Source organism: Canis aureus, chromosome 36, assembly GCF_053574225.1.
Source record: "Canis aureus isolate CA01 chromosome 36, VMU_Caureus_v.1.0, whole genome shotgun sequence".
Taxonomy (NCBI): Eukaryota; Metazoa; Chordata; class Mammalia; order Carnivora; family Canidae; genus Canis; species Canis aureus.
In genome coordinates this window covers 21,013,027-21,040,071 of record NC_135646.1, presented here as the reverse complement: position 1 = coordinate 21,040,071, position 27,045 = coordinate 21,013,027, and the positions used below count along the sequence as shown (strand labels likewise).

The 27,045-nt window shown below is 43.9% G+C and overlaps 1 protein-coding gene and 1 long non-coding RNA gene across 8 annotated transcripts in view; one reads left to right on the top strand and one right to left on the bottom strand.

The window, feature by feature from the left end:
* The first annotated feature begins 2,807 nt into the window (after positions 1-2,807).
* Positions 2,808-27,045, top strand: part of LOC144306260 (aldehyde oxidase 2) — a 63,336-nt gene continuing 39,098 nt past the window's right edge. For 2 of the 7 annotated variants that reach the window (XM_077885717.1, XM_077885716.1), the window contains exons 1-13: positions 2,808-2,964; positions 7,344-7,436; positions 11,749-11,900; positions 13,353-13,446; positions 15,411-15,520; positions 16,945-17,129; positions 17,781-17,958; positions 19,513-19,605; positions 20,698-20,867; positions 21,439-21,553; positions 23,063-23,185; positions 25,863-25,959; positions 26,414-26,538. In XM_077885717.1, the coding sequence (XP_077741843.1) occupies positions 2,823-2,964; positions 7,344-7,436; positions 11,749-11,900; positions 13,353-13,446; positions 15,411-15,520; positions 16,945-17,129; positions 17,781-17,958; positions 19,513-19,605; positions 20,698-20,867; positions 21,439-21,553; positions 23,063-23,185; positions 25,863-25,959; positions 26,414-26,538 (1,677 nt within the window). In that variant the 5' untranslated portion in view covers positions 2,808-2,822. Of the gene's footprint in view, positions 2,965-7,343; positions 7,437-11,748; positions 11,901-12,969; positions 13,287-13,352; positions 13,447-14,352; positions 14,642-15,393; positions 15,521-16,625; positions 16,742-16,944; positions 17,130-17,780; positions 17,959-19,512; positions 19,606-20,697; positions 20,868-21,438; positions 21,554-23,062; positions 23,186-25,862; positions 25,960-26,413; positions 26,539-27,045 lie in introns of those variants that run through there. The other 5 variants (XM_077885719.1, XM_077885720.1, XM_077885718.1 and 2 more) reach the window with 5 other exon arrangements.
* On the bottom strand, positions 22,405-26,831 carry LOC144306262 (uncharacterized). Its single transcript, XR_013373332.1, has 3 exons — positions 26,400-26,831; positions 25,531-25,574; positions 22,405-25,268 (listed from the first exon to the last, which is right to left on the bottom strand). It is a non-coding gene; the product is annotated as an uncharacterized LOC144306262 (long non-coding RNA).

Here is a 27,045-nt window from a genome sequence, read left to right as displayed (position 1 = left end):
GGAAGACCCCAGACAAATAGAAAAAGAGAGGAAGTGTTGGACAAATGTCAGGTCTATTTCACCTAATTGTCATGATTACCTTTCAAAATATGCATTATTTCCATTTAATCTTTAGAGAGGTTAAGTACCTTTCCACTGGGAGGGTCAGGGATCCAAGTCATGGCAAAGCTGAAAATGAACCCAGATTTACCCCCAGTGTCTACCCATGCTCTCCTCCACTACACAGACCTCTAGCTCTGCTTCCCATGGTTCTCCCAGTTTGCCTTACCTCTTCAGGAATGTTTTTTGGGAATAAGTGTTTCCAAAGCTAAAACAGGTCTCTTTTAGACAAGATTAGAGTTTGGGTAACCTTTCATTGTGCGTTTGATTCCTAATTGGTAAAAATGAAGATGATAATTTACTTTCTTTATATAACTGTTGTGAGGACTAAGCATGTTATTAATACATGTAAAAGCCCTTGGAATGCAACATTCCATAAATGTTAGCTATTGTTATTAAAATTAGTGTGTGAGGGGGTGTTCATGCATAGGCATGTATATCTAGTCATTTTTATTAAACTTCAGGATTTCTCAGAGCCGTTAGCATTTTGAACCCTGACTTGACAGGTGAGAGGACAGTGGCTGGGGCACAGGGGAGACAAGTCCCCAAACTTAATGACCCCTGTTCGTTTCTCATATACTGCCGTAGTGTGACGTAGGGGACTCTGAACTATTTCAGAGAACACTCTTTTCTTTAGTATTATATCAGTAGCAAATCAGTATTTCTCTTACAACAAAATTCTTATTTAACACTTTGATTGCATTTGAACCATTTCCCATTACTCTCGTATTAGGAGAGTAGGAGAGTTATTACTATGCTCATTTTTCCTAATTAAGGTAAAGAATTACAATGCTGTTTCCAGTTCAGCTGGGCTGACAAGGCCATCTTCTGCCTTTTATAAAGATTTGCACAGAGTTATTTGCGGAAGACGAGTTCCAACCCCTGGACCCTACCCAGGAGCTCATATTTCCCCCGGAACTCTTGGTAAGATAAGTTGAGTGCTTTATGCGTTTATGTAAATGTCACTGGTTATAGTCAGCTTTATAGAACCACCCTTTCCTTCCTGTGAAGTTGTCAAACTGTGGAAATATTTAATCACATCAAGAAGCCTGTCCTCACCCAGCTCACCAAGCCCTCCCTGCCTGATGCCCTGGACACACTCCCTGAAGCTTCAGCTAAGGCTATTTGTTGGATGATTTGGTCATTAGTCTCATCGTTGTCATCTGTAGTGTGTCCCTGTTGACGGTCCGAGCCATCCAACTTTGCTCAGCTTCTAACTTGGTCTTCCAGCCGCTCTGGTACATTGACCCCAAGGAGCACCTCCAGGGCCCTCCCTGAGCCCCCCTCTTCCCTCTGTCAGCATCTCTCTCCTCTCTGACTTCCAGTGGTTCCATCCTTTAAAACATCTATTTCTAAAGGGGGTTCTTATGTGTTTATTCACTCATTCAACAGATATCAATCATCCAGCAACGTGCCAGGTACTGTTCTAGGACTAAATATACAGCAATGCATAAAACTAATACAAAAACCTACCCTCGAGGAGTTGTAACCTGGTAGAAACGATAGATAATAACCAAGATAACAGATCAGAGATATAGTGTATTAACCAGTGAGAAGTGGTAAGAAGAAAAATAATAATAAAACAGAGAAGGGAGCTAGAATACTGGCCAGGGAAGAGTTCCCTGAGAAAGCAACATTTGATAGAAGTTCTAGCAGAAGTGAGGGAGCAGCCTCGAAGGTATGGGGAAAAGCATTCCAGGCAGTGCACACACCAAGAGCAAAGGTGCTAAGGAGAGGAGAATGCCTGCCCTGACCCAGGGGCAGAGCAGTGTCCAGCCCCGCTGGAGCAAGTGAACGAGGTTGGAAAGCCACTGGGGAACAGACCATAAGGACTCAGGCTGCTGACTTTCACCCTGCGAGAAATGAGAAATGATTAGGGAGGTTGGACAGGGGAGGGGCAGGCTCCTATTAATTCTGTGATGGGATATGGGATTGTTCTGGCTGTTGGGATGGGACTAGCCTACCAAGGGGCACAGGACAGAAAGGCGAGCCTAGTCAGGGTGCTAACACTGTCCTGAGAGAGGGTGGTACTGGACCAGGCTGCCAGCACGTAAGTAAGTAAGAGAGTGGATTCTGGATATATTTGGAAGGAGAGCCAACAAGATTTGCTGCTGGATGTGATGTGGGGTGTGGAACAGAGAGAGAGAGAGAGAGAGAGAGAGATCAAGGTTGACTCTGGGACTTCAGACAGCTGAAAAGAGGAGTGGCCATTTACAGAGAGGGGAAAGACCTCAAGAAGAGCAGGATATTTTTTTGATGGGGCTTTGAAAAGGATGGGCTATGAGGAGCTCAGTTTGAGATATGTTAAACCTGAGATGCCTATTAGACATCTAAGAAGAGACATCAAGTTCTCATTCAGAGCTATGAGTTTGGATTTCAGAGGAAAAGTCCAGACTGATGATAGTAATTTAGGAGTATTAGTATAATTATGATTTTTAAGGCCATGATACTGAATTGTGTTCAGTTAGTCTATACTGAGACAGGTGCCAGCCTATATCATCACTTGCCTGCAAAGAGCTACATATACTAATAAATCTTAAGTTAAAGAAGTTAATATCTAATTATGGAAATACAGGCTTTAGTCAATGGGTGTAGTGAGTATCTTTTCAGTCAAGTGGACCCCAGGTACTCCTGAAATCTCTCTAGAGGACCATACCTCCGTCTGGGATCCTGGAAGACAGGTGTGCACTTGTGCATACATACTTGTCCTTTGCACTTAGAGAATGGCAGAGAAGCCAGAAAAACAAACTCTGACCTTTCATGGAGAGAGGGTTACCTGGATCTCTCCTGGCACCCTCAAGGATCTCCTGGAGCTGAAAGCAAAACATCCTGAAGCCCCTCTCATCTTGGGCAACACCTCACTGGGTGAGTGATTATAATGTTTCCTACGCCACCGTTAACGCCGAGCTGAACTTCCTGTCCTCTAGTTTGCCCTCAGCCTACGAAAACTACTTTTTAAGGACAAAGCCTCATCCTTTATTACAAAAATATTATAATAGTATACTACAAAATATATATAATAATAGTATATTATAAAATATATATTATATTAGTATATAGTATAGTATATTTATATTACAAAATATACTATTACATATCATATGATATAATTATCTAATTTTTCTATAATTTAATATATAAATAATATATACATATTGTATATATTATATATTAGAATAATAATAGAATAGTTTTATTAGAATAATAGTTTTATTAGAATAATAAAATATATAATATAATAATATATATTACGTATTATAATAATGATGAGTGATGCCTATACCCTGGGAGTATGCAGCATGATCCCCCGAGATGTGGGGGAAAAATATTAGAGGGTCTTTTTTTAACATTTAATTTATCTTGTCCTTTTTAATTTTGTTTTTGTTAAATAGTGAGTAGATATAATAGAGGTTTGTAAAATATGTATGGTCACATTAATAGTGCACACCCAGTTACCACCTATACCCAGTTTAAGAATGAGAACTTTACCAAAAACTTTGAAAGCCCCATGAGCCCTCCCAAACCACATCCCCTTCCCTTCCCTTCCTCTCAGAAGCACTCATTAGTCTGAATGTGGCGGTGGTCAGTCACTTTCTTGTTTTTACAATTTTACCACATGTATTTGAGTGTTTGGGCAATATGTCATTTACTTTAGCATATTTTTGAACTTCACATAAATAGACTGGCACAGTATTATTCTTCTTCAGTTTGTTTTGTTTGTTTAATGTTCTTGACCTGAAATACACTCAGTGTTGCAGGTGACTGCTGGATTCCATTGTATGACTGTACAATTTGTTCATCCATTCCACTGTTGAAGGACATGGAGTGTTTTCCAAGTTTGGGCTATTATGATTATTCTTTTTTATTATTAAGTTTTTCATTTAAATTCCACTACAGTCAACATACAGTGTTATATTAAAATAAAGCTTTAATCCCCATCACCTATTTCACCCATTCATCCACCCACCTCCCCTGTAGTAACTATCAGTTTGTTCTCTGTAGTTAAAAATCATTTCTCAGTTTGTCCCTCCTCCTTTTTTTTGCCTTTTCTCATTTGTTTTGTTTCTTAAATTCTGCATATTAGTGAAATTGTATGTTATTTGTCTTTCTCTGACTGACTTATTTCACTCAGCATTTTGCCCTCTAACTCCATCCATGTCATTGCAATGGCAAGATCTCACTCTTTCTTATGGCTGAGTAATATTCCATTATATATATGCCACATCTTCTTCATCCATTCATCTATTGATGGACACTTCCGCTGTTTCCGTAATTTGCCTTTTGTAAAAAATGTTGCAATAAACATAGGGCTGCATGTATCTCTTTGAATTAGTGTCTTTGTATTTTGGGGATAAATACCCAGTAATGAAATTATTGTATCAAAGGATAGTTCTACTTTTAACTTTTTGAAGAAACTCCATACTGTTTTGCACAGTGGTTGCAGCAGTTTGCATTCCTACCAATAGTGCATGAGTATTCCTTTTTTCTTCTTGTTTCTTGTGTTTTTTATTTTAGCCATTCAGACAGGTGTGAGGTGATGTCGTACTGTAGTTTGATTTGCATTTCCCTGATGATGAGTGATGCTGATCATCTTTTCATGTGTCTGTTAGCCATCTGTATGTTTTCTTTGGAGAAATATCTGTTCATGTCTTCTGCCCATTTTTAATTGGATTATTTGGTTATATAAGTTCTTTACACATTTGGGATACTAACCTTTTATTGGATATGTCATTTACAGATATGTTCTCCCATTCGGTAGGTTGCCTTTTAGTTTTGTTGATTGTTTCCTTTGCTGTGGAGAAACTTTATTTTGATAGAGTCCCAGTAGTTTGTTTTTACTTTTATTTCTCTTGCTTTGGAATTCATATCTAGAAAAATGTTACTACAGATATTGTCAGAGAGATTACTGCCTATGTTCTCTACTAGGATTTTTGTGGTTTCAGATCTTACAGTTAGATTTTTAATCCATTTTGAGTTTATTTTTGTGTATGGTGTAAGAAAGGGGTCCAGTTTCATTCTTTTGCAAGTAGCTGTTCAGTTTTCCCAACACCATTTGTTGAAGAAACTGTCTTTCTCCCATTGTATATGTTTGCCTCCTCTGTCAAAGGTTAATTGACCAAATAATTGTGGTATAATTCTGAGTTTTCTATTCTATTCCATTGATCTATGTGCCTATTTTTATGCCAGTACCATACTTTTTTTAAAGATTGATTATTTGTTTGTTTGTTTGTTTGTTTGTTTGTTTAAGAGAGAGCATGAGCAGGGAGGAGGGGCAAAGAGAGAGGTAGAAGCATACTCCCCACTGAGCAGGGAAGCCCAATGCAGGGCTCTATCCCAAGACCCTGAGATCACAACCTGAGCTGAAGGCAGACACTTAATCAACTCAGTCACCCAGGCACCCCTACCATACTGTTTTGATTACTATAGCTTTGTAATGTGATTTGAAGTTTTGAATTGTGATACCTGCAATTTTGCTTTTCTCTTTCAAGATTGCTTTGGTTATTCAGGCTCTTTCATGGTTCCATACAAACTTTAGGATTATTTGTTCTAGTTCTGTGAAAAATGCTGTTGGCATTTTGATAGAGATTGCATTAAATTTGTAGTTAGCTTTGGGTAGCATAGACATTTTAACAATATTTGTTCTCCCAACCCATGAACATGGAATGTCATTTCTTTTTGTCATCTTGAATTTCTTTCATCAATGTTTTATAGTTTTCAGAGTACAAGTCTTTAATCTCTTTGGTTAAGTTTATTCCTAGGTATTTTGTTATTTTTGGTGTCATTGTAAATGGGATTGTTTTCCTAATTTCACTTTCTGCTACTTCTTTTTTAGTGTATAAGAATGCAATGGATTTCTATACAATTGGTTTTATATCCTGCAACTTTACTGAATTCACTTATCAGTACTACGTTGTTGTTGTCATTTTTGGTGGAGTCTTTACAGTTTTCTATAAATAGTATCATGTCATCTGCAAATAGTGAAAGTTTTACTTCTTTCTTACCAATTGGGTGCCCTTTATATCTTTTCATTGTCTAGCTGCTGTGGCTAGGACTTCCAGTACTGTGTTGAATAAAAGTCCACTGAGTGGACTGACTTTAGGGGAAAAGCTCTGTTTTTCCCCCTTCAGTATGATGTTAGTCATGGGGTTTTCATAGAAGGCTTTTATGATGTTGAGATATATTCCCTCCAAACCTTTGTCAAGGGTCTTTATTATGAATGGATGTTGTACTTTGTAAATGCCTTTTCTGCATCTATTGAAATGATCTTATGGTTTTTATCCTTTCTCTTATTGATGTGATGCATCACGTTGATTGATTTGTGAATATTGAACCACCTTTGCCGTTCATTTCCCAGGAATGAATCCCACTTGATCATGGTGAATGATTTTTTTAATGTATTGTTGGATTCTGTTTGCTAGTATTTCATTGAGGATTTTTGCGTCTATGTTCATCAGCGATATTGGCCTGTAGTTCTCTTTTTAAGTCATGCCTCTATTTGGTTTTGGTATCAGAGTGATACTGGCCTCACAGATTTCCTCTTTTATTTTTTGGAATCGTTTGATAAAAATAGGTATTAACTCTTCTTTAGGTGTTTGGTAGATTTCACCTGTGAAGCTCTCTGGTCCGAGACTTTAGTTTGTTGGGAGTTTTTTGATTACTGAATCAAATTGCTTGTAATTAGTGTTTTCAAATTTTCTTTTTCTTCCTACTTCATTTTTGGTAGGTTATATGGTTGTTGTTTTTTTTTAAGATTTTATTTATTTATTCATGAGACACAGAGAGAGAATCAAAGACACAGGCAGAGGGAGAAGCAGGCTCCTTACACAGTCCCTTACACACGGGACTCGATCCCCAGACTGGGATCAGACCCTGAGCCAAAGGCAGACGCTCAACCGCTGAGCCACCCAGGCGTCCCGGGTTATATGTTTCTTATTATGACTATTCTTATGTATGTCTCCTGGTGCCAATGTATCAGAGCTTTCTGATAATCTCCCATCCATTCTGTTTTCTATTTTTATTCACATATAGTGAATGTATAAATAAGTAAATACATATACTGGGAGAGCATCCTCATAAATTTACTTTGAAGGGTATATAGCCACTGCCTTTACATCTATATACATCTATATTATTATTCATTTTTTAAATTAGTATCTGAATATTTTTATGAGAAACTTTCAACACCAAAAAAAGGGCATTTATCTTTCCTAAATCTCTCTAAAATATATATATTTACTTTTCAGGACCTGCAATGAAATCTCAAGGACATTTTCACCCAATTCTCCTCTCTGCTGCTAGGATTTCTGAGCTCAGTGTGGTATCTAAAACAAGTGAGGGTGAGTTCCTGGTATTCTTAGTAAAACATTAGTGAACTAATCCCTGCACTAAGCTTACACTTCCCAAGGAGCTTTGAACCTACTTATATGTTTGTCTTGTCTGGCCTATTTCTAATTCTTCATCATTTTTCTGATGTGATATAATATCCCTACTATAAAACCTTACCATCAAAATTTTTGCATAGAATATGAGGTATTCAGATTATATCATTCAAGACCTTGTAGTCACCTGCAGGATTCTTGCCTATAAAATGCCATAGTGATCTAAAGACAATAAATTTACAGGGAAATTTTGATAGGAAGATAGCAAGAGAACTAGTGCTAACCATCAGTTGAATAATCAATTCCCAGGAGGGAGGATTTTGGAAGGAGAAAGTAAGAGAACTATCTGACACTTGAATGCTACTTATTTCATGTGGACAACGGCAAGAGGTAAAATGAGACAAAGACTTGCCCAGGTGAGCACCCTCCGTCCCTGACAACGTCTTTAAGGGCCTACTACAAGCAAATACTACTGATCATGCAAGGTGGAACTCACAAAGTAGGAAGAAAACATGTGAGATTTGCCTTCAAGATACAGAGTAAACCCTTTGATAAAAGGAACCTTATTTTATTCCTTTCCTCATCCCCCAGAGCTCCAGGCATGTAAGTACCTGCAAATAAATACATGCATGGAAGTGCTCAGTTCAATGACTGACTAATGAATTAATGGGAAAAAAAAAATGAGTGAATGAGTGGATTAGGAACTTGAATTTGGGATGCAGTGGTAATGATGACTTTCTTAAGTCATCTTGGGCAACAAGATGGTGGACTGAACTGAGAGCTGAGTCAAGACTAACTTGTGGGCCATTGTGTGCTCGTGGGCATCAGTGATAGCCAGGGGAGGGGACTTGCCTTGGCTGTATCACTGTCATCCAGGAGTCCTACCTTCCTGGCTTCTAACCATCATCAGCCGAACTTAGACTGTGCTGCAGGCCAGCAAGCATGCCCGTCCCTGGCATTACCCTACCCATTTGCCAGGGAAGGGACCCTTCCTGGTTTTCCCAGCACTGCGGCTTCACAGCTTCAGCCTCAGGACAATTCAGACAGCACACCTGAATATCACTCAGAAAATGAGGGGAATATGCTTAGATTCCCTCAAAATCTTGGTGATAACAGAAGGGAGAGAAGAGAGAGTAGTAGAATGGGTGGATTGGGAGCAGAGATAACCAGTATAAGCAAGAGGTTAAGGCAGGAAAACCCTTCCCAAATCTTCACCCCAGGTATCAGCCCACAGTTTTCAGACTTTTCTAGCACAACTGTGTCCTCAAAACAAATCTTAAACAGAATAAGTAAATGAAAATATGTTGTTCTATTTGGAGGAGAGGGGAGATTTTTCACCATCACCCTGTCACTGAGCCCCCTTATGTCTGTGCTTGAGAGGATGCTTCAGAGCACAGTTCAGAGTCCCCAGTGTAACCCCAATCCCTCATTTTAGGAATTTCTCATGAGGAATCCAAGAAGCAAAAGGAGAGTAGACTTGCCCAAGGTCCCCAAACTGGCTGGTGGCCAGGTCACCAAGCCACACATCTCCCATTTCCAACTCAGAAGTCTTTTCCTTACTTGATGAGCCTTCCCCCAGGCCCACCCTGCGGCCTGCAGTTGTTGGAACAGACTGCTCAGTTTGGATATGCAAACAAAGCATAGCCAGATTCTGAAATCTGAAGAATCCGTATGCCAGCCTCAGGCCCTCTTAAAATTAAAGTGTGAGTTCCCTCTAGTGGCAGAATGTTCCCCAAAAAACATTTCCCAAGGTTCTCAAACTTTTCCCAAGGCCCAGAAGACTGCCAAAACAGATGGGACTGTTGAGGGAGGAGTACATTGGAGCCAGATGTGTGTTCCCCCTTCCCAGGACCCCTCCCTGGATAAATTTCTGTGAAGGCTTATGTTTGTTTAAATTTTGCATGCTGATCCATATCAGTGTACGTTTTCCCCCTCAAAAATCTTTAGTGTAATAAGTGCTCCAGAAAGTCCCTACATCTTTATCCCGTAGACCCATGAGCTCTGAAAAGCATGAAGTTAAAACCCACATTCTGAAAATTAAGCAAAGTTGAAGCTCTTTCTAATTCTATTGGAAGACAAGCGAGGTTTTGCGACCAAAGATGGAATGAAATAGGAATAGGAATATAGTAAATAGAATTTTCTCGGTATAGCTGTGTCAAGCCTGGCACAAAGTCAGGGGGTAATGTGAGCAATGCAGAAATAGAGCAGAGCAGACAGCAAGCATTTTATTCTCCCCTGGGGCTGAACTGCCCTGTTTACCTGTGTCAGATAAGAGATGGTCATGCTGGTCTATATGATGCTTCTGACCTTAAAAGAATAACAACAACATCTTTTTTGTTTCTGACTTCTTCCCCATGAATAAGGCTCTGGGACTATAGGGCAGGAGGGATTGCATGACAGGAAGCAAGCTTGGACTTCCCAGTGCTCCTGAAAGCAAAAGCATGGCAGGATTTTTGCAGAAGTTAAAAACCAAGCTGTAATGGACCCTGGATAGGAAGAAATGAACCATCACTGATGGGCCTGGGATGTGCTCCCACGTTATGGAGTGCCTTTTATGAAACCCTGGGCAGTAACAGGGTGAGGACTCTAGACTGAGATATTCCAGGAAGGAGGAGAAGTTGAGTTACCTTTAGACAAGATTTGCTTAGTATAAGGATAATAAGGAACAGATAGTGGTTTCCCTAATCAGTTAGGTTAGCTGTGATTATTGAAGCTGCAGGTATGTTATGTGTATGAGGATATGTTGGCAGGGGTGGGGGAAGTATTGTGCCAAGTACATTTTTAATATTGATAAAAGATAAAGCTAGGTGGGAGGGTAAAATATTCTCAAAGATTAATCCACAAGAGGAAAATCAAAGCCTGGCCCGAAACCTGATGAAAACAGACTAACTGAAGTTAGAACTCAGCCCTCAAAGTGATGTCAAATCAGACTCTATGTGTGAGCTATTCGTTCTACAAACCCAGGGAAGTCAAGGATTAATTTAATTTTATTTTTTTAAGATTTTATTTATTTATTCACGACAGACACAGAGAGAAAGAGAGAGGCAGAGACACAGGCAGAGGAAGAAGCAGGCTCCATGCAGGGAGCCTGACATGGGACCCGATCCGGGGTCTCCAGGATCACACCCTGGGCTGAAGGCGGCACTAAACCACTGGGCCACTGGGGCTGCCCCCCAAGGATTAATTTTAAAGGCCAACTAAGTGATCTCCTGACGGTTTGGGTGACTTCTTCACTTTCAAAGATTGATCTAAACCCTTCATCCCTACTGTAGGGAAACCCCAAAGCTGGTACTAATATCCTGCCAATACTCACAAGTATGCCTGCAACACCTGTAAATTTTTAATTACTTCCTTGTCAAGTAGCAAATAACATTGCCCTGATCCTCCTGGGTGCTCTCCCATCATTCCCACTGCCCTGGCCACCCCAGTGTTCCCACACCCAATAACACCTAATATAATACCCAGGGAAGCTCCCTGCATCCAGGAGCTGTTTTCATTCTGATTGGCTGGCATCCTCTTGGAACTGGTTGTCAAGGATTTTGAGTATCAACACTACCTGTAGAGGTGCAAATCACCAGTCATAGCATTTTTGAGGGGCGCCTGGGTGGCTCAGACAGTTAGGCATCTGCCTTCAGCTCAGGTCATGATCCCAGGGTCCTGAAATTAAGCCCTGTGTCACACTCCCTAATCAGAAGAGACTCTGCTTCTCCCTCTCCCTCTGCCACTCCCCACTGCTTATGCTCTCTCTGTCAAATAAATACATGAATAAAATCTAAAAAAAAAAAAAATTTTAAGCATTATTGATTACAGACAATGCTCTAGGCAATTGAAAGTCCTTTGTCATTTTTTAATGCCATCAAATTTATTCCCCTTAATCACGAAACAGTTTTGCATAATTTCACTGTGTTCAGTCAGGAGAGGGTAGAGAAAGGTTCTAACAGGGTCTGCTACCTACTAGTTGTCACTGTGAGTTCCTCTTTCTAGCCTCTATTTCCTTGCATTTGTCTACAGAAGAGTACAGACCATCCCAGGGGTTCCTCTTGGCTACACAAGAGAACTACCTGAGGAGTCTTTGAAAAAGCCACATGTCCAAAAATTCTGACTTCATTGATCTGGGAGTGAGGGATCTGTGCTGTTTTACGTTCCCAGTGGTTCCCCGTGCAACCAGTGTAGAGAGCAAATGTACCAGTGGAGCACTAAGGCCCCGGCACCATGATTATAACTCAGTTGCTCCTCTCATGTCACCTATAAAAAACAATTTGCCTCCTAGGACTGATAATAGGTGCTGGCTGCAGTCTGGCCCAAGTGAAAGACATTTTGGCTGAGCGAGTTTCTGAGCTTCCAGAGGAGAAAACTCAGACATACCGAGCCCTGCTGAAGCAGCTGAAGAGTCTGGCGGGCCAGCAGATCCGGAACATGGCAGTACGTTCCGTGGGCCAATCACGCGACACGCTGCACCTATTTCTTAATCTCACTGCAGTGCTGAAATAAGCATCAGCAGAATCAGAATGCACAAAGGTCTCAGCAGATTGAAACGACAGGCACGATAAATAAATATTTAATACTTAATAAGCATTATTAAAAATATATTTTAAAAGACTCTGAGTCAAGCTCAATCTAATAGCCAAGTAGTAATGCAGGTGGGAAAGGGAGGTCATAGCTTTCCTACTTTCATGATAAGACCATCAAAGAACCTAATCTAGTTTTAGAAGACATTAACAGAAGTTTAGTACCTAAAACAAGGAGGGTAGTCTTCTCTACTCCATACTGTTCAGACCGCAGCTCTGATCTGAGAGTCACACTTTAAAGTCTAGCTGTTTCTGACCTCAGAAAAAAAGCAGAAGAGGCACAGTTAGGTTTTCAAAATATACTTGCTCCCTCTGCTACGTACCCCAAATGGGGTGTCAGAAATCCTTGGGATATGGGGAATTAAGGGAGGACATACTTCCTTCGAAAAAGCTCTTCAAGTGATTCCAAAATAGTCTCTCCTCCTGCCAAGAACTCTAACACCTTGCAGCCTGGCAAGGAGATGGTGGCAGGAGGGTAAGAGGTTGGAAACCACCTCAGAAGGAGATATGGTGGGGGATGGAACATCAGAGGGATCATGAGAGCTGCCTTCAAATGCTTATAGATTCATGAGGGCAGATGTGATTTATTTCATATAATCACAAAAGGTAGATGTATGATAGGGGAGAGTCCAGGGAGGCAAAGTCAGCTCAGCGGAAACTAGAGCTGTTCGCAGAGGACTGGGAAGACTGGGAACGTCCTCATCCACGTCCCAGCCCAGACCGTGGCAAGCCAGGGTGGTCCCCGGAGGCTCCATCGCTATGTGGGGTGGAGAGTACGAAGTTGAACAGCCAGTCATTTCCCTCCCATGTTCTGAGATGCTAGTGGCTCAACAAGATCCAAGAAGAGCAAGAGGGCAACTGGCTCTCAGCAGTGTGGTCCCCAGAGCCCCAGCACAGCCACATGGGTTCTGGCCATCTTGGAGGCAGTGCTGGGTGCAGGAGAGCACCTCTGGAGCTGACACCACAGCCCCCTGTGCCGTGGCCAAGCCTGAGTTGGCGCTGGTTCAGAATGGGCCATGGAGCCCCCTACTTGGGCTTGAATCCCAGTCCTGCCCCTTCCTCACTAGGATACCGTGGTCAAGGCTCATAATTTCTCTGTGTCCCAGTGTCCTCATCTGAAAAATGGGGATAATGGCATCAATTTCATTGGGTTGTTGAGAGAAGTGAGTAACTTCCTGTCCCTCTGCGAGGAAGACCAAGACTCCTTGTGACACTTTCACTGCAAGAGGACCTTAAGCAGGTGCATGTGGGGTGTTGGGCACAGGATGGGGATAAAATGACCAAAGCTATAACTCTCTCTCTTTAGTCCTTAGGGGGACATATTATAAGCCGGCACTGCTATTCGGATCTGAATCCAATTTTGGCTGTGGGCAACACTACCCTCAATCTGATATCAGTAGGTAAGCTACCCCAGAACATTCTGAACTGCACCTAAGATTTTCCGTCTTTCTTTTAGGGAATTATTGTAAGTGAAAGCCCTGGTCTCTAGCTCTTAATCCACCACGTGGGAGGGGGGGACACGACTCAGGATCCTAGAGGAAGACACACTGAGGCATGGGAGTGGCTAGTGCTTCCTTCTGGCACCACACCCCGCACACACACAGCCCTCACCGCACCGTAGCCGTGGGACAGCCAGGGGTGGTGTTCAGAGACTGAGCTGGAGGCCCTCTGCTGCCTGAGGACTGCTCCCTCCTCCTCTCCATGCCCACCCTTCTAAGCTGTGGTGCATGAGGCCACAAGTCTCGGGAAGACACACTGCAGACACTGTGGGCCCTCTGGGGGGGGGGGGGGGGTAGGAAGGCAATGATTAATTTTACACACTGGCTGAAAATATCATTCCTTGGGGGCCGCTCCATGCAGAACCACCCTCGTCTCCCTGGAAACCTCCTGTGCCTCCACTGCTCCAAGGATGCCGACACGCCCCTTTGCTGGGCACTAACTGTGCCAGGCTGTGCTGGACATTGTACACACAGCACGTCTAGTACATCCAACCTCCTGGCCAAGGTCACTCATAGAGACAGACACGGGGGGGCGGGGACCATTGTCTGCAACAAGCCGTCTCTCCGGGGCCTCTACGTCTCCCTGCCATCACGCCTCCCCAGTCCTCACCCACGGCCCATCAGATACTCCCCCTTCCATCCATCTCACTTGGCCAGCTGCCGTTTGCCCCTCCTATGGGCTGACTGGACCCAAGGACTAGGGTGCAGGAAAGCAACCAATCTGCTCCCCACATGAACTTTGGGGGTGTGTCCAACCAGGAATTATATCACAGGCAACGTAACCCTCCCAAGGGGTTTGTTGGCCATAATATGATCCCATCCCTAGCTGGTAGGAAGTGTTGGGAGAGGCTTTGTGCAGAGGAAAAGCTCTCCTGCCCCTATTCAGCCTAGTATGGGGCCCACCCAGGAGGGAGGAAGGGAAAGGCCTCCCCCGGCCTGGCCCTGTCAGCCATTTTCCTGAGTCCTCCCTGCCTGTGGGCCGAGACAACCCCGGCCTGACCCCCAAAGACCAGGAAAGAAGAAGCCGAGACTCTGGGCATCAGGACAGCGAAGAGAGCCTGGCCCCCATGCAGAGCCTTCTGCTGCACCAGTACTGGTAGTACTAGTGGGACTAGTAATAGTGTGGTTCTACTCGGGTGTTGGTCGTCACCTTTGGCTTAAGGTCTCTGCTTCCCCCGCTTGACCAAAGCCACCTGCAGCCTGAGCGCAGCCTGAGCGCAGCCCCGCTCCAGCAAGGTGGCGGCAGCAGGACGGGGCAGCAAAGGGCAGCGGGGGCTCCTCGGGGGCTCCTGCCTCCCCCGCGACCACCCCTAGATCCGGCCAGCGTCTGGCCGCCTTTGTCGGGGACAGAACCCCTCAGACTACGGTTGGGTCCCGTCACCCCTGCTGAGGGGCCACAGAGCACGCTTTCCAGCAGCGGGGGCCAGTCCTCACCACTAACTGGTAACAACTGGGCTCAAGGGAGGTTTCGTGAGCTGCTCACTTGGTTTGAAAGGTGAGGGTGTCCAGCTTAGAAGCCAAAGGCAGCAGCGAGAAGGCAAAGCAAACACCGGGACTTGGGCTCGGCCACTGGTGGCAGCAAACCCTGAAGCTCCCCCCACTGTGGTCAGAGCGTTGACGAGGTGGGGTTCGTTGACCAGCCTCTGCCTGCGGGGCCTGGAGGAGGCAGAGGCCCAGCTGGTGGAGGCCGGGAGGCGGGGAGGCTGGGAGGCCGCACCAGCCCTGCGCTTGCAGAGGACCCGGTGCCCCGAGGGCGCACACGGAGCCCGAGGCGGCCTCTCCCCCTTCCTTGCTGACACTCAAGGCTGCAGAGCGACTCCTCGTCGCACCCTTGCACCGGGCAGAAATGTCACTTTCTTCACCAGAAGGTGCGCGGCAGATGCCTCTGAACGAACGTTTTCTTGCCGGGTTGGCAAGCGCAGACCTTAAGCCAGAGGAGATCTTGGAGTCTGTGTACGTCCCCCACTCTCACGCGGTAAGAATTCTGCTGGCTGCTTCTGAGAGCTGTTTTTCCCTTTTCACGACTGAATGCAGTCATCTTTAGAAATCCGAAAACAGATGGAAGGAAAATAACTCTGCCCTAAAAACCTGTTTCCCGTCCACCGTGGGCTGGCCCAGCACCAAAGCCCGCAGACAGCCTCGAGCCAGCAGCTCCGGGTGTGGACGTGGCCGCGGCCCGGGCTGTTGTTTCAGCTGCGGGGTGGGGCCTGCTGAGGGCAGCCGTCGTGCTTCCTCGCCTCGCCTCGGGTCTACAGGCCGACCCGGGAGGCGGAAATTAAAGCTCTCCAGCTCCGGGCTGGGTTTCTCTGCCTGACCCACAAAGAGGTGGAAGCTGGGGCAGGGCCTCCCCACTTCCCACTCTAGCTAACTCCAACAGCTCATGGGAACGTGGGGCCTCCGGAGGTTTGCTAACGCGGGGTATCTGGGGGTGATGTGGCCATGGAGTGGGTCCAGCTGGCTATGGAGTGGGTCCTCTGTCCTCACTCAGTGTTCTGTGTCTCTCCCCAAAACTGTACCTGAATCCAGGAGGACAGTCTTCTCAGAGAGAGGCAATTTAATAAACACACACACACACACACACACACACACACACGCCCGCACACTGATCAAAAGCCAAGAGTTAGCTTGGTTATGCAGGAAGTCTTAAATTAAGTCATGTTTCCAGCCATGTATGACCTTCATTTATTTTTCCTTTGGAATGGAAACTTTGAAATGTGTTCTAGTCAAATGTGCATCTGTGTAAAGACCCAAGACAGAAAACCAGGCTGACTCAAGCATGGTGCCCTCGGTGGCTGCACAGATGGAAACACACTTGAGTCACAGGTCATTGCCATCAACCCCATGTCAAAATAATGTCAAAACACTGACAGTCACCATGCCCAAGGGCCCAGTGGGGCAGCCATCACCCTCCTGACTCTTGTTCCTGATATAAGATTTCCTAGTTCACTGTCAGAAAGTTCTATTCAACTCCCTTATGACCTTTGCATAGTGGAAACATAGTCGTTTCTACAAACTGGGGAAGGTGGGGGGTCTCTTTCACACTTGAAGCAAATCGCATTTAAAAGCACCTGTGCTGGCAGGGATCCTCCATCCTCCCGAAGACAGAAGCATCTGAAGACTAGCAGAGAGAGCTGCTGGACACGAGCCAGTCATCTTGGCCTCAGGAAGAATGCACAGTGATCCCTGGTCCTTGAGGGTATTGGGTGTTGGGGATGGGCCTTTGGGGGAACCCCATTCTCACTTCAAATGGGAAGGCCGCCGACTTATCCTCTAATTGTGCCAAGTGCCTCTTGTGTCCCCTTAGATTGAGTCTCAGTGATTAGTTAGTGGCACCAAGAAGCAGAAACCGTCTCTTTGTTTTGACATGTCGAACAACACACATGGTTCCTGTCTCCACAGTGGGAATTTGTGTCAGCCTTCCGACAGGCTCAGTGCCAGCAGAATGCCTTGGCCGATGTGAATGCTGGCATGCGAGTCCTCCTCAAGGAAGGCACAGGCACCATTGAGGACCTGAGCATCTCCTACGGAGGGGCTGGGGCTGTCATGGTCAGTGCACAGAAATCCTGCCAGCGGCTCATAGGGAGGTAAGCAACGAGCCGCCCTGCACCCCAAAGGTGATGCTTGATGTCAGAAAAAAAAGGTGGACATTTGGCTCTGGCAAATGTTGTTAACACCCTGGGAAGATGGAAACTCCTATTTGTAGAACCACTGCCTGTTATTTCTGTAATTTTCCTAATAGCAAACCTCACTGGACTTTGATTTCATTAGGAGTGAGGGCTACTGGCCCAGGATTGCATCCAGCCCTGGTTCTCGAACACACATCAGCATTCCAGTACCCACACCAGGCAGTGTCCAAGGGCACCTATTGCTGCTGCTGCCTGACTACACTCTAGCTCTTCCTCAATAAAGGCCTGTCCAGTTCATAAAGGAATTGTCCCCAATTTGTCTATTTGTTAAGTGCCCAGTTCCAGCACGGTCTGGCTCTTGAACATCCTTGGTTCACGTTGCAACGAAAGGGTCCCATCCTCACCCTGCCATGACCCTCAGGCCACTCGGTGCAGTCTCGCAGGCCTGGGTTTTCCTGAAGGACTTGGTTAGGTGATTTCTAAGTTCCCCTCCAACTCATAAAAGGAGACCCTGGGTTCTCTAAATTGTCACTATCCAATATCTAGCACCTACTGGGCGATTGAAACTGCCCTTGAACTCGTCCCATCCCTGCCTTTCAACCCTACCAGGCCCTGGGATGAGCTGATGCTGGAGGAAGCTTGCAGGCTGCTTCTGGAAGAAGTCTCCCTCCCAGGCTGGGCCCCAGGGGGGAAAGTGGAATTCAAGAGGACTCTGGTGGTCAGTTTCTTCTTCAAATTCTACCTAGAAGTTCTACAGGAACTGAAGAAGCTGGCAAAGTTTATGCCTGTAAGTGGTCTGGTACTTATGTGCTCCTTGCAGCCAAAAACTCCCAGCTTTTCCTACTACATTTGAGAACCATCTTGTGGGCAGCCTGTGCCATCATCTGTCACCTGTTCTGAGCCGGACCTCGTCCATTCCCAGCCATCCCGCCTTCAGGGATCCAGCCCTGAGGGGCTGCTCCATGAGGCTCAGGATGCCAGGCTGTCTTCCTTTCACAGATATCCACCTTGTGCCCTGAGCAATGCAGCATCATGGTGCGCCCTGCCTCCAGTGTGCAGTCCCTTTTTCTTTTAAAGTCAACCTATAGGGATCCCTGGGTGGCGCAGCGGTTTGGCGCCTGCCTTTGGCCCAGGGCGTGATCCTGGAGACCCGGGATCAAATCCCACGTCGGGCTCCCGGTGCATGGAGCCTGCTTCTCCCTCTGCCTGTGTCTCTGCCTCTCTCTCTCTCTCTCTCTCTCTGTGTGTGTGACTATCATAAATAAATTTAAAAAATTTAAAAAAAATAAAAAATAAAGTCAACCTATAAATAAATAAATAAATAAATAAATAAATAAAATCAACTTTATACTGAAGTATAATTACATATAATAAAATGCACTTATTTAAACTCAATGAGTTTTAACAAATGTGCAAACCCATGTAGCCACCTTCAAACCAGGTATAGAGCATTTTCAACACTCCAAAAAGTACCTTTTGGCCCCTTTGCAGTAAATCCTCCTACCCCCACCCCCAGGCAGCCACCGATCTGCTTCATGGCACTATGGATTAGGTTGGCCTGTTCTGAAATTTTATATTCAACATAAAACACAAAATAAAATTTTATTTTTCAAAAAAAATACTAAAATTTATTTGTATGCAAATATTGAAGTGGTTCTAGACTTTCTGATTGCAAACTTCTGGAATAGATTAAGCAAAGTAAAACATTCTCTTTCCCTCCCTCTGTTTCCTTCCCTGACCATGAATATAGCTCTCTCCCTACCTTGTCCCCCCGTTTCCAACCACATCCTACTCCAACACTCTTCACGTCACCCAAAGTGTCCAATTTTCATTTACTCAGAGGTAGGCCCTCACCAACCACATCCACCAAGGGAATCATCACTGCCATTTAATTTCTGAATCCAAACACTTGGTGTGTTCAGACACCCAGAGAGCCCTCCCAGTTTTACTGCTGAATTGCTCAGTTGCTGAGAAAAACAATCAGGACATGGTTTCTTTTGTGTACAGTGAACTCTAGCTCATTCTGGGATGGCTTATCCAGCCCCCAATTTTCTTGTCTTTTCTGCCTTTACCCAGCTCACTGGCAGGCCTCTCTCTCCTTGGGGTGACTTGAGAATCAGATTCAAAGCAGTCAGTGCCGTCCCTCCTTCTGGGGAAAGGAAAAGAGGGCAGGATAGCTTCATCAAGGGAGATCCTGGGAGGTGATGTGGATTTTGGTCCTCGAGGCTACCCGGGCCCTGCAATTTCTTGGGTACTTTAGCCACGTCATTTCACACAAATTAAAACCTAGTTTAACCATAGACTAATCAGTTCAACTTTATTGTTTTGAATTGTCTCTCAGGACAGCCATCATTATCCTGAAATTCCAGACGGATTCCTAAGTGCTCTAGAAGATTTCCCCATCACAGGACCCCAGGGAGTCCAAAGGTACCAGGTCAGTGAGGGTAATTTAATGGAAACTAGAAACTAAAAGATAAACTATAGCTATGTGAACAAAGCAAGCATTTCAGGGTTGTGATCTGTAGTTCTGACTTTCTAGCTTTGGCCTGTACGTTGCCCTTTGTTTGGGCCTAGCCAAGAAGACTCTGGATCTAAGATCAGGCCTGAGCTACCACTACACACATTCGAGGCCGAACCAGCCTCGTGACTCATAATTGATGATACTCCTCAAACTGATGTTCTTTGGGCTTTTGTTTGAAGAGCACCTAAGTCAGGTGTGTGGGAAGGACTGAGCAAGAAGTAGCAAGGTTCAGCCTTCAGCCCTGACTGCAAAATCTGATCTCCAGGCAGCAAAACAAGAGCCCTGCCCGTACCTGAACCCACACTTCCTGGAGGACAATTTAGAAAGTATCTGTTATTATCTGTTGGCATACAGCCCCTCCCCCACCCCATCTACACACACACACACACACACACACACACACACAACTTCCAGAGTAAACACTGTCTCCCTCTCCTTATCCACCCAGTGATGTTCTGGGGCCACTCACAGGGGCAGCCAAGGCACCTTGGTCTGGATCTGAGTGGACTCCACTGCCATTTGCTCTCCTCCCCTCTCTGCAGCTCCAGGCCCTGTTCAAGTTGACATTCAAGCTTTTGGCTTAGATTTGGGTTCCCCACCATCAGGATTTATATCACTTTAAGCTCCATCATCGTGATCACTTTACTGGTGAACGGTTTGGTCATGGGAAAGTTAAGACAGCAGGGCAGAGAGACCCACTGAATTCCAGAAAAAAAGCAGTACATGGGCATGACTTGGGAAAAGCTGCCAAAAGGAGAAGCTGGGGAGGCGGCCCCTTCACCTACTCCACAATTCTGCCAAAAGGTCAGCATGACCACATAACTGCCAGGACAATTCCCCAGTCTAGTTACATCATTAAATTGTCACATTTATCATCTGACCCACTCCAGTGTTTGTTGCCTGTGGGTGACTGATTTCTTAATTCTGAATCAAGAGTGTTAGTAATTGGCCAGGCCACTTCTGGAGAATCAAGTTTTCCAGGGCAACTTCTGTCTCCCTCTGTAGAGTGTGGATTCTCACCAATCCCTCCAAGACCCAGTTGGACGCCCCATCGTGCACCTATCAGGTCTTAAACATGCTACAGGTGAAGCCATATTTTGTGATGACATTCCGACGATGGATAGAGAACTTTTCATGGTTTTGGTGACTAGTACCAGAGCCCATGCTAAAATCATGTAAGTAAATAGAAAACTTTCCAAAAAAACTTTTAAAACACACCTGCTGGTTCCTTCAAAAGAATGTGCCTCTTCCGCCATGTGCTAAACCCAAAGAACCTAAAATTAAAAGAATAAAGAAAAGGTCACCATCCCCAGGAGGAGCAAGGGAGAGTATCCGGAAATGACCATTAAGAAAGAGAGAACAAAAATAGTAGTTATGGGCTCCTTCCATTCTAACCTCACAGTACCTCAGCTCTCTGCTGGAGCCTGAGGCATGGTGCCCAGGAGTAACTGAGTACTGCGATACTCAGCTGGTGATATTTCTAAACGGTAAATGCCCATTGTCCTAAGCTTCCTAAGACTTGCCACAGCTACACAGGCCCCTCCCCCAACGCCCCTCCAGGAGCCAAAGTGTTACTCTGACGCAGCGGGGAGCCTCCTGGACCCTGGGGTAGGTCAACTCTTATTGGTCAGGACCTAAACTGGACCAGTTGCTATATATTTTGATTTTCAACAGTGTTCTATCCTTTCCTTGGGTCTGGGGCCCTCAAAATTTATATTTTGAATATAAATATTTCTCTTTTTTCAGATCAATTGATTCATCTGAGGCCCTTGAACTACCTGGGGTGGTTGATGTGATAACAGCTGAGGACATTCCAGGCACCAATGGGGCTGAGGATGACAAGTTGATGGCTGTAGATGAGGTACAGAGCATGCCTTCTGAGTGACTTAGTGCAGATAATTACCAAGGTACCACCTGGAGCCAGTTTTCAACCACCCCCCTCCACCCGCCCACTGGGGGATAGAAGCGCTAATTCTTCTAGCTTCTCTCTATACCTAACATCGTTATTCAGACAGGCTTAGAAATTACAGAGTAAAAAGGACATTTATTACAGAAGAACAAGTTCTAGTTTTCCCACTGTGTGCTCTTGAGTCAATTTACCCTCCTCTGAAGAATAAATGTAGGATCCTGACCTACAGGATAGAATACCCTAGAAAGACCTAAATAGGAGAGTACAAAAAAAGATACAGCCACTCCCTGTTACTTATACTGAACTCCGTCCCTTCCTGGACCAACCCCACATACAGACCCCCAACACCCTCCTAACTCTTACACACTCCATTTTTTATAAAGTTTCTCTTGCCATCTGGGACCTTTTAATTCAATTCTACAGTCATTCATTGAAATCTTGCTTTTGGAGCCAAGCTACCTTGGCTCATGTTCCAGTTCCATCACTCACTAGCTGTGTGCCTTTGGGTATCATTATCTGTAAAATGGGAATCACCAAAGCCCCAACCCCATAGTGTTAGTGCATGTAAAATGCTTACAATAGTGCTTGGCACCTAAAGTGAAGGCTCTCAGTAAGTGTTAGCTAGTATTGTCACGTCTCAGTGAGTCACACAGACTGTTTCTCCTCCAGCCATGAAAGGAATCACTGTTCTTTTGGTTGAACTCCAAATGAAGAGATCAGCTGTTGCTTAAAGAGCTATATTATCTGCTCAGGCTGCCATAACAAAATACCACAGACTGGGTCACTTTAAAAAATACAGGAATTTATTTTTTCACAGTTCTGGTGGCGGATCACCCAAGATCAAGGTATTAGCACGTTTGGTTTCTCCTGAGGCCTCTCTTCCTGGCTTGCAGGTGGCCATCTTCTCACTGTGTCCTCACATGGCCTTTTGTCTGTGGATGAGCCTCCCTGGTATCACTTCCTCCCCTTATAAGAACATCAGTCATATTGGATTAGAGCTCCACCCTGATGACCTCATTTAATCTTAATTACTCCTTTAAGGCCCTGGCTCCAAATACAATCACACTGGAGATTAGGGCTTCAATATATCAGTTTAGGAAGAAGGAGGGGACACAGTGCAATTCATAACAGGAATCACATTGTACAAAAAAGCACTTTCCTCATCTTTAAACTCTAAAATGATAAGTGATACCATGAAGATGACCTATGTGAACCAAATTTGACAGAGATCCCAGACAATTTGACGTCCACTCTGGGGTTTACATTCATTGAGTAAAATGGCCAATGGAATCATTTAATTATTTAAATTATTTTTGTAATTAAAAAGGTTTTTTTTACCCAAGCCTAATGTGATTATTATCACAGTGTGGTTATTCTCACAATAGAAACTAAGACACTGGTCTGTTGCTGGTAAGACTATTGCTACCAATATTTTCCTACCTATGCATGTACTTTCCACAGGTGCTTTGCGTGGGCCACATTATCTGTGCTGTGGTTGCAGAGACAAATGTACAGGCAAAGAGTGCGATTGAAAAGATAAAGATCACCTATGAAGATATAGAGCCAGTAATCTTCACCATCAATGTAAGCAGGACTGGCTGGCTTCTTTCCTGTAAGGTTATAGAATCAAAAGTACCTTTGTGAATTTCTTAATGCAAGGCTAATTCTAACTTTTCCTTGTCACTGGCTTGTTGTGGGAAAATCAGCTTTCTCTGGAAGGTATTACTTGTACGAATTGAAAGTAGTTTGGGCTCTAAGAAACGGTGAGGGGGGACGGGACACACCAAGAATTAAAATTTCTTTCTCTCTCACATTCAAAAAATCTAGAAGTGGTCAGTCCAGAGCTTATGGGGGGTTCTAGGTGTCAGGGATCTAGTTGCTCCATCATGCATGGTTTCTATCATCCAGGTCACACTGTGGTCCACAATGGCTGCTAAAGCTTTGGCCATTAAGTCCACATGCCAGACAACAGAGAGAATGAGAAAATGAAGAAGGGCATATCCTGTCCCTTTAAGGACACTTCCCATATCTCATTGGTTAATACCTATTCACATGCCATACCTACATGCAAGGGGTGCTGCGAAATGTAGACTTTATGCCAGGTGACTACATATCCACTAAAAATCAGGGAAGACGATGAGAATGGATATTGAGAACAATCATGTTTTCAAGGTGGGGTCCAAACACAGAGTCTTTCATGATGGAATTCCACAGAAACTTCCACTCTTATTTTTGAGTCTAGCTGATGGAATGCTAATGCTATTTCCAAAGCAGAAAGAATGAAGTTAGAATATAAAATTCAGATATAGACTGAGATTCGCAGGTTCTAAGTCAATGAAGGGCAAGTTCATAGTAATTGAGTTGAGAAAAGCTTTCTTATTTGTACACATGTGACAGAAAACAGAATTTTTTCAAAGGCCCCAGTGAACCATTTGACATTTTTTAAATGTGCCTAAAAGGTACAACTTGCTCAATATTCCAAGTGTTAAAAAGGCCATGTTTCTTGATCTTTCTAAACCAAATCAGGTCTGTTCCAAATTCCTATTTTGCCAAGTCTGCAAGAAGTCCAGGCCCTTTTTCTTGGCTCAATCTCCGTCCCTGGTTTGTACTAGGATTCAAATGTCAGTTTTTGAAATCTCAATTCTAATCCCATTTCCTCAAGGGTGAAATGGCACCCAGAAGAAAAACCATGAAATATCTTGGGACTCAGAATGGTTAGAGATCTAGAGTTCTCTCAGAATAAGATTGCCCAGAGTCAGCTAAAAATTTCTTTTGTGAACAAAAGTAGGTAACAAAATAGTCATACACATCAATTCTTATTCACTCACCCATCCATTCATTCATGTAAATGACCATATATATGAGAAGCAGTGCAGAGTAGTTCTAGAATGAAACTGCTAGGTTTGAACCCTGGCTGCACACCTGCAGACTAACTGCATCACCTTAGGTGAATTAAAGTATAAGATGGAGATAATAATAATACTTACCTCATCAAATTGTTATAAGACTAAATGAGTTAATACATGTAAAGCACTTAGCACAGTGCCTGGCACATACTTAATCCTCATTAAATATAGCATATATTACAATAAGATGATGTGATCTTATGATGCACTTCCAGTATGGCAGTAAACATACTTCCACACGAACTCGGGTGACTCATTGAGATCTTAGTGTAGCAGGAAATGAAAAATTCAATTATATCATACATTTTCTGCTGCTTTAAGAAATCAAGTATATTTTACTAGACAAGAGGCTTCTGAAAAACCAAGCCTGGACTTGAATGCTGCCTCCATCACTTATTGGCAGCATGACTTTTAAGAAAGGTATTTGACCTCTCTAAGCCCAGTCTCTTTGTCTGGAAAATGGAGATCACAATGGAATTAATGTGAGAATGTACATAAATACACTGTGTATTGTGCAGTTGCTTGATACCAAGCAAGTACTCAGTAAATATTGGCTGCTCTCATTATCATTATCATAATTAGCAAGATAGATGATGAACTCTAAGGCTATTGGGGAGCAAGAATGCAGGACACAGGTGCCGTCCTGAAGTATGGAAAATCACCTTGGGCCTTAAGGCTAAGTGAGGATCAGTTGTCAATAGGTGAATCCACAGAGCCTCAAAGTGGGATGGATTCCAGTCTTCATGTGTAGTCAGTTCACACTATTGACAGAAAGAAAGCATGGAAGTAAGGACTAGAAAGGTCCTTAAAAGATGTGTGAAGTACCCAAAGAAATGAATAAACTTCCCACAACATCTATTGGGCTTTCTTGCCCAGAGATGTGTTAGGACTTAAGCCTCTTCCCTCAACATGGCCTCAATGCTTTAACCCCTGAGTTAGAGGTCCTTGTGCATGAGCTACATAAGTTTGACATGAATATTTTTCTTCAGGGAAAGGTTAAAGAGGGAGGGTCTAGAACCTTACCCATATTGCAGTTAGATCCATCTCCTGTTCCCTGGACATCCACACTGAAAATGAGAAAAGAGTGTTTATCATCCTGAGCCATCATAGCATCCTCAGATCTCTATTCTTGACATTTCTCTAAGGCTTCCTGTTGGTTTTCCCTGCAGTCTAGAAGACATCTTTCTGACATCTCATCTCTGCCACGAGCCCACTACTCTAGTACTCCCCGTTTGATGACTCCCTTCATGGCTATTCTAGGGAGTTTACTGGCCTTTGATTAAGAAAAAAAAATACCATTGGATGAAAAAAATTTTTAAAAGTGGTTTGTGTGGTGTTTTTTCCCTATCATTTAGGATGCCATAAAGCACAACTCATTCCTATGTCCTGAAAAAAAACTTGAACAAGGAAATATTGAGGAGGCATTTGAAAAAGTTGATCAAATTGTTGAAGGTAAGCATATTTAATAGAATCTTTGCACAATTCTATTCCAAAGCAGACATTGAGAGCATGTGATTTCCTCTCAGAAAGGGCATCCTTTAAAGGTTCAGCTCTTTTGCCAAATTTCTCTTATATCTCTTCCTCTCAAATTGCAAGTTTGTGTGTGTGTATTGCCCTTAGAGGTTAGGGGATAGGGAGCAACAGAATATATAGAAGAAAAATCCCTAGCACTTTATGATTAGTCAAGGACAGGGGAATAGACCCAGACATTTTCAACTTGTTATCTAAAACTGTAGCCTCAGAAACAGACTGCCCTCGGTTGCCACAGGACAAATGCCTGATCCATCAGTTCTTTGGTCAGAACAAATCCAGACTGGTCAGTCCACATCTTATTTGTGAATTCCCCAACATGGTAGTTTCCAACTAGCACACACTTTCAAGAATTTCCCTACCTTGCACTTAACAGGAGAGGTCCATGTTGGAGGACAGGAACATTTTTACATGGAAACACAAAGAGTGCTTGTTATTCCGAAGGCGGAGGACAAAGAACTGGACATTTATGTGTCAACACAGGATCCAAGTCACGTGCAGGTGAGGTCCAGGATCGCCCTGGCCTTCCCAACTTCCTGATCCCATCGATGGCCTTCAGTCCCCAGAGCTTCCCAGTTGGCAGCCATTTTACCTGTAGAAACGTGATGTCCAGGTACTGGCCATCAGTGGAGCAACTAAGAAACCAGAACCCTTTTATTTTTTCTGGTCTTATCAGGTAAGTAAAAGAACAGTCGAGGTGAAGGGGATTAAGAGGCACTAATGATGACCCCCGAGTAATGTATCAAATTGTTGAATCACTATATTGTACACCTGAAACTAACATAACACTGTATGTTAACTACACTGGAATTAAAATTAGATAAAATAAATTTAATTTTTAAAAAAAGAACAGTCACCGTGACTTCAGATTTAGAGTACATTCATTTGCAACATGCTCAAATGAGTTCTACAATTGGATAACAACACTAAATTATATCTGTACTTGATTTTTCTCTAAAGTAACCATTACAGATAACCTTTGGAGTAGACATATCACTTTGTAGCACA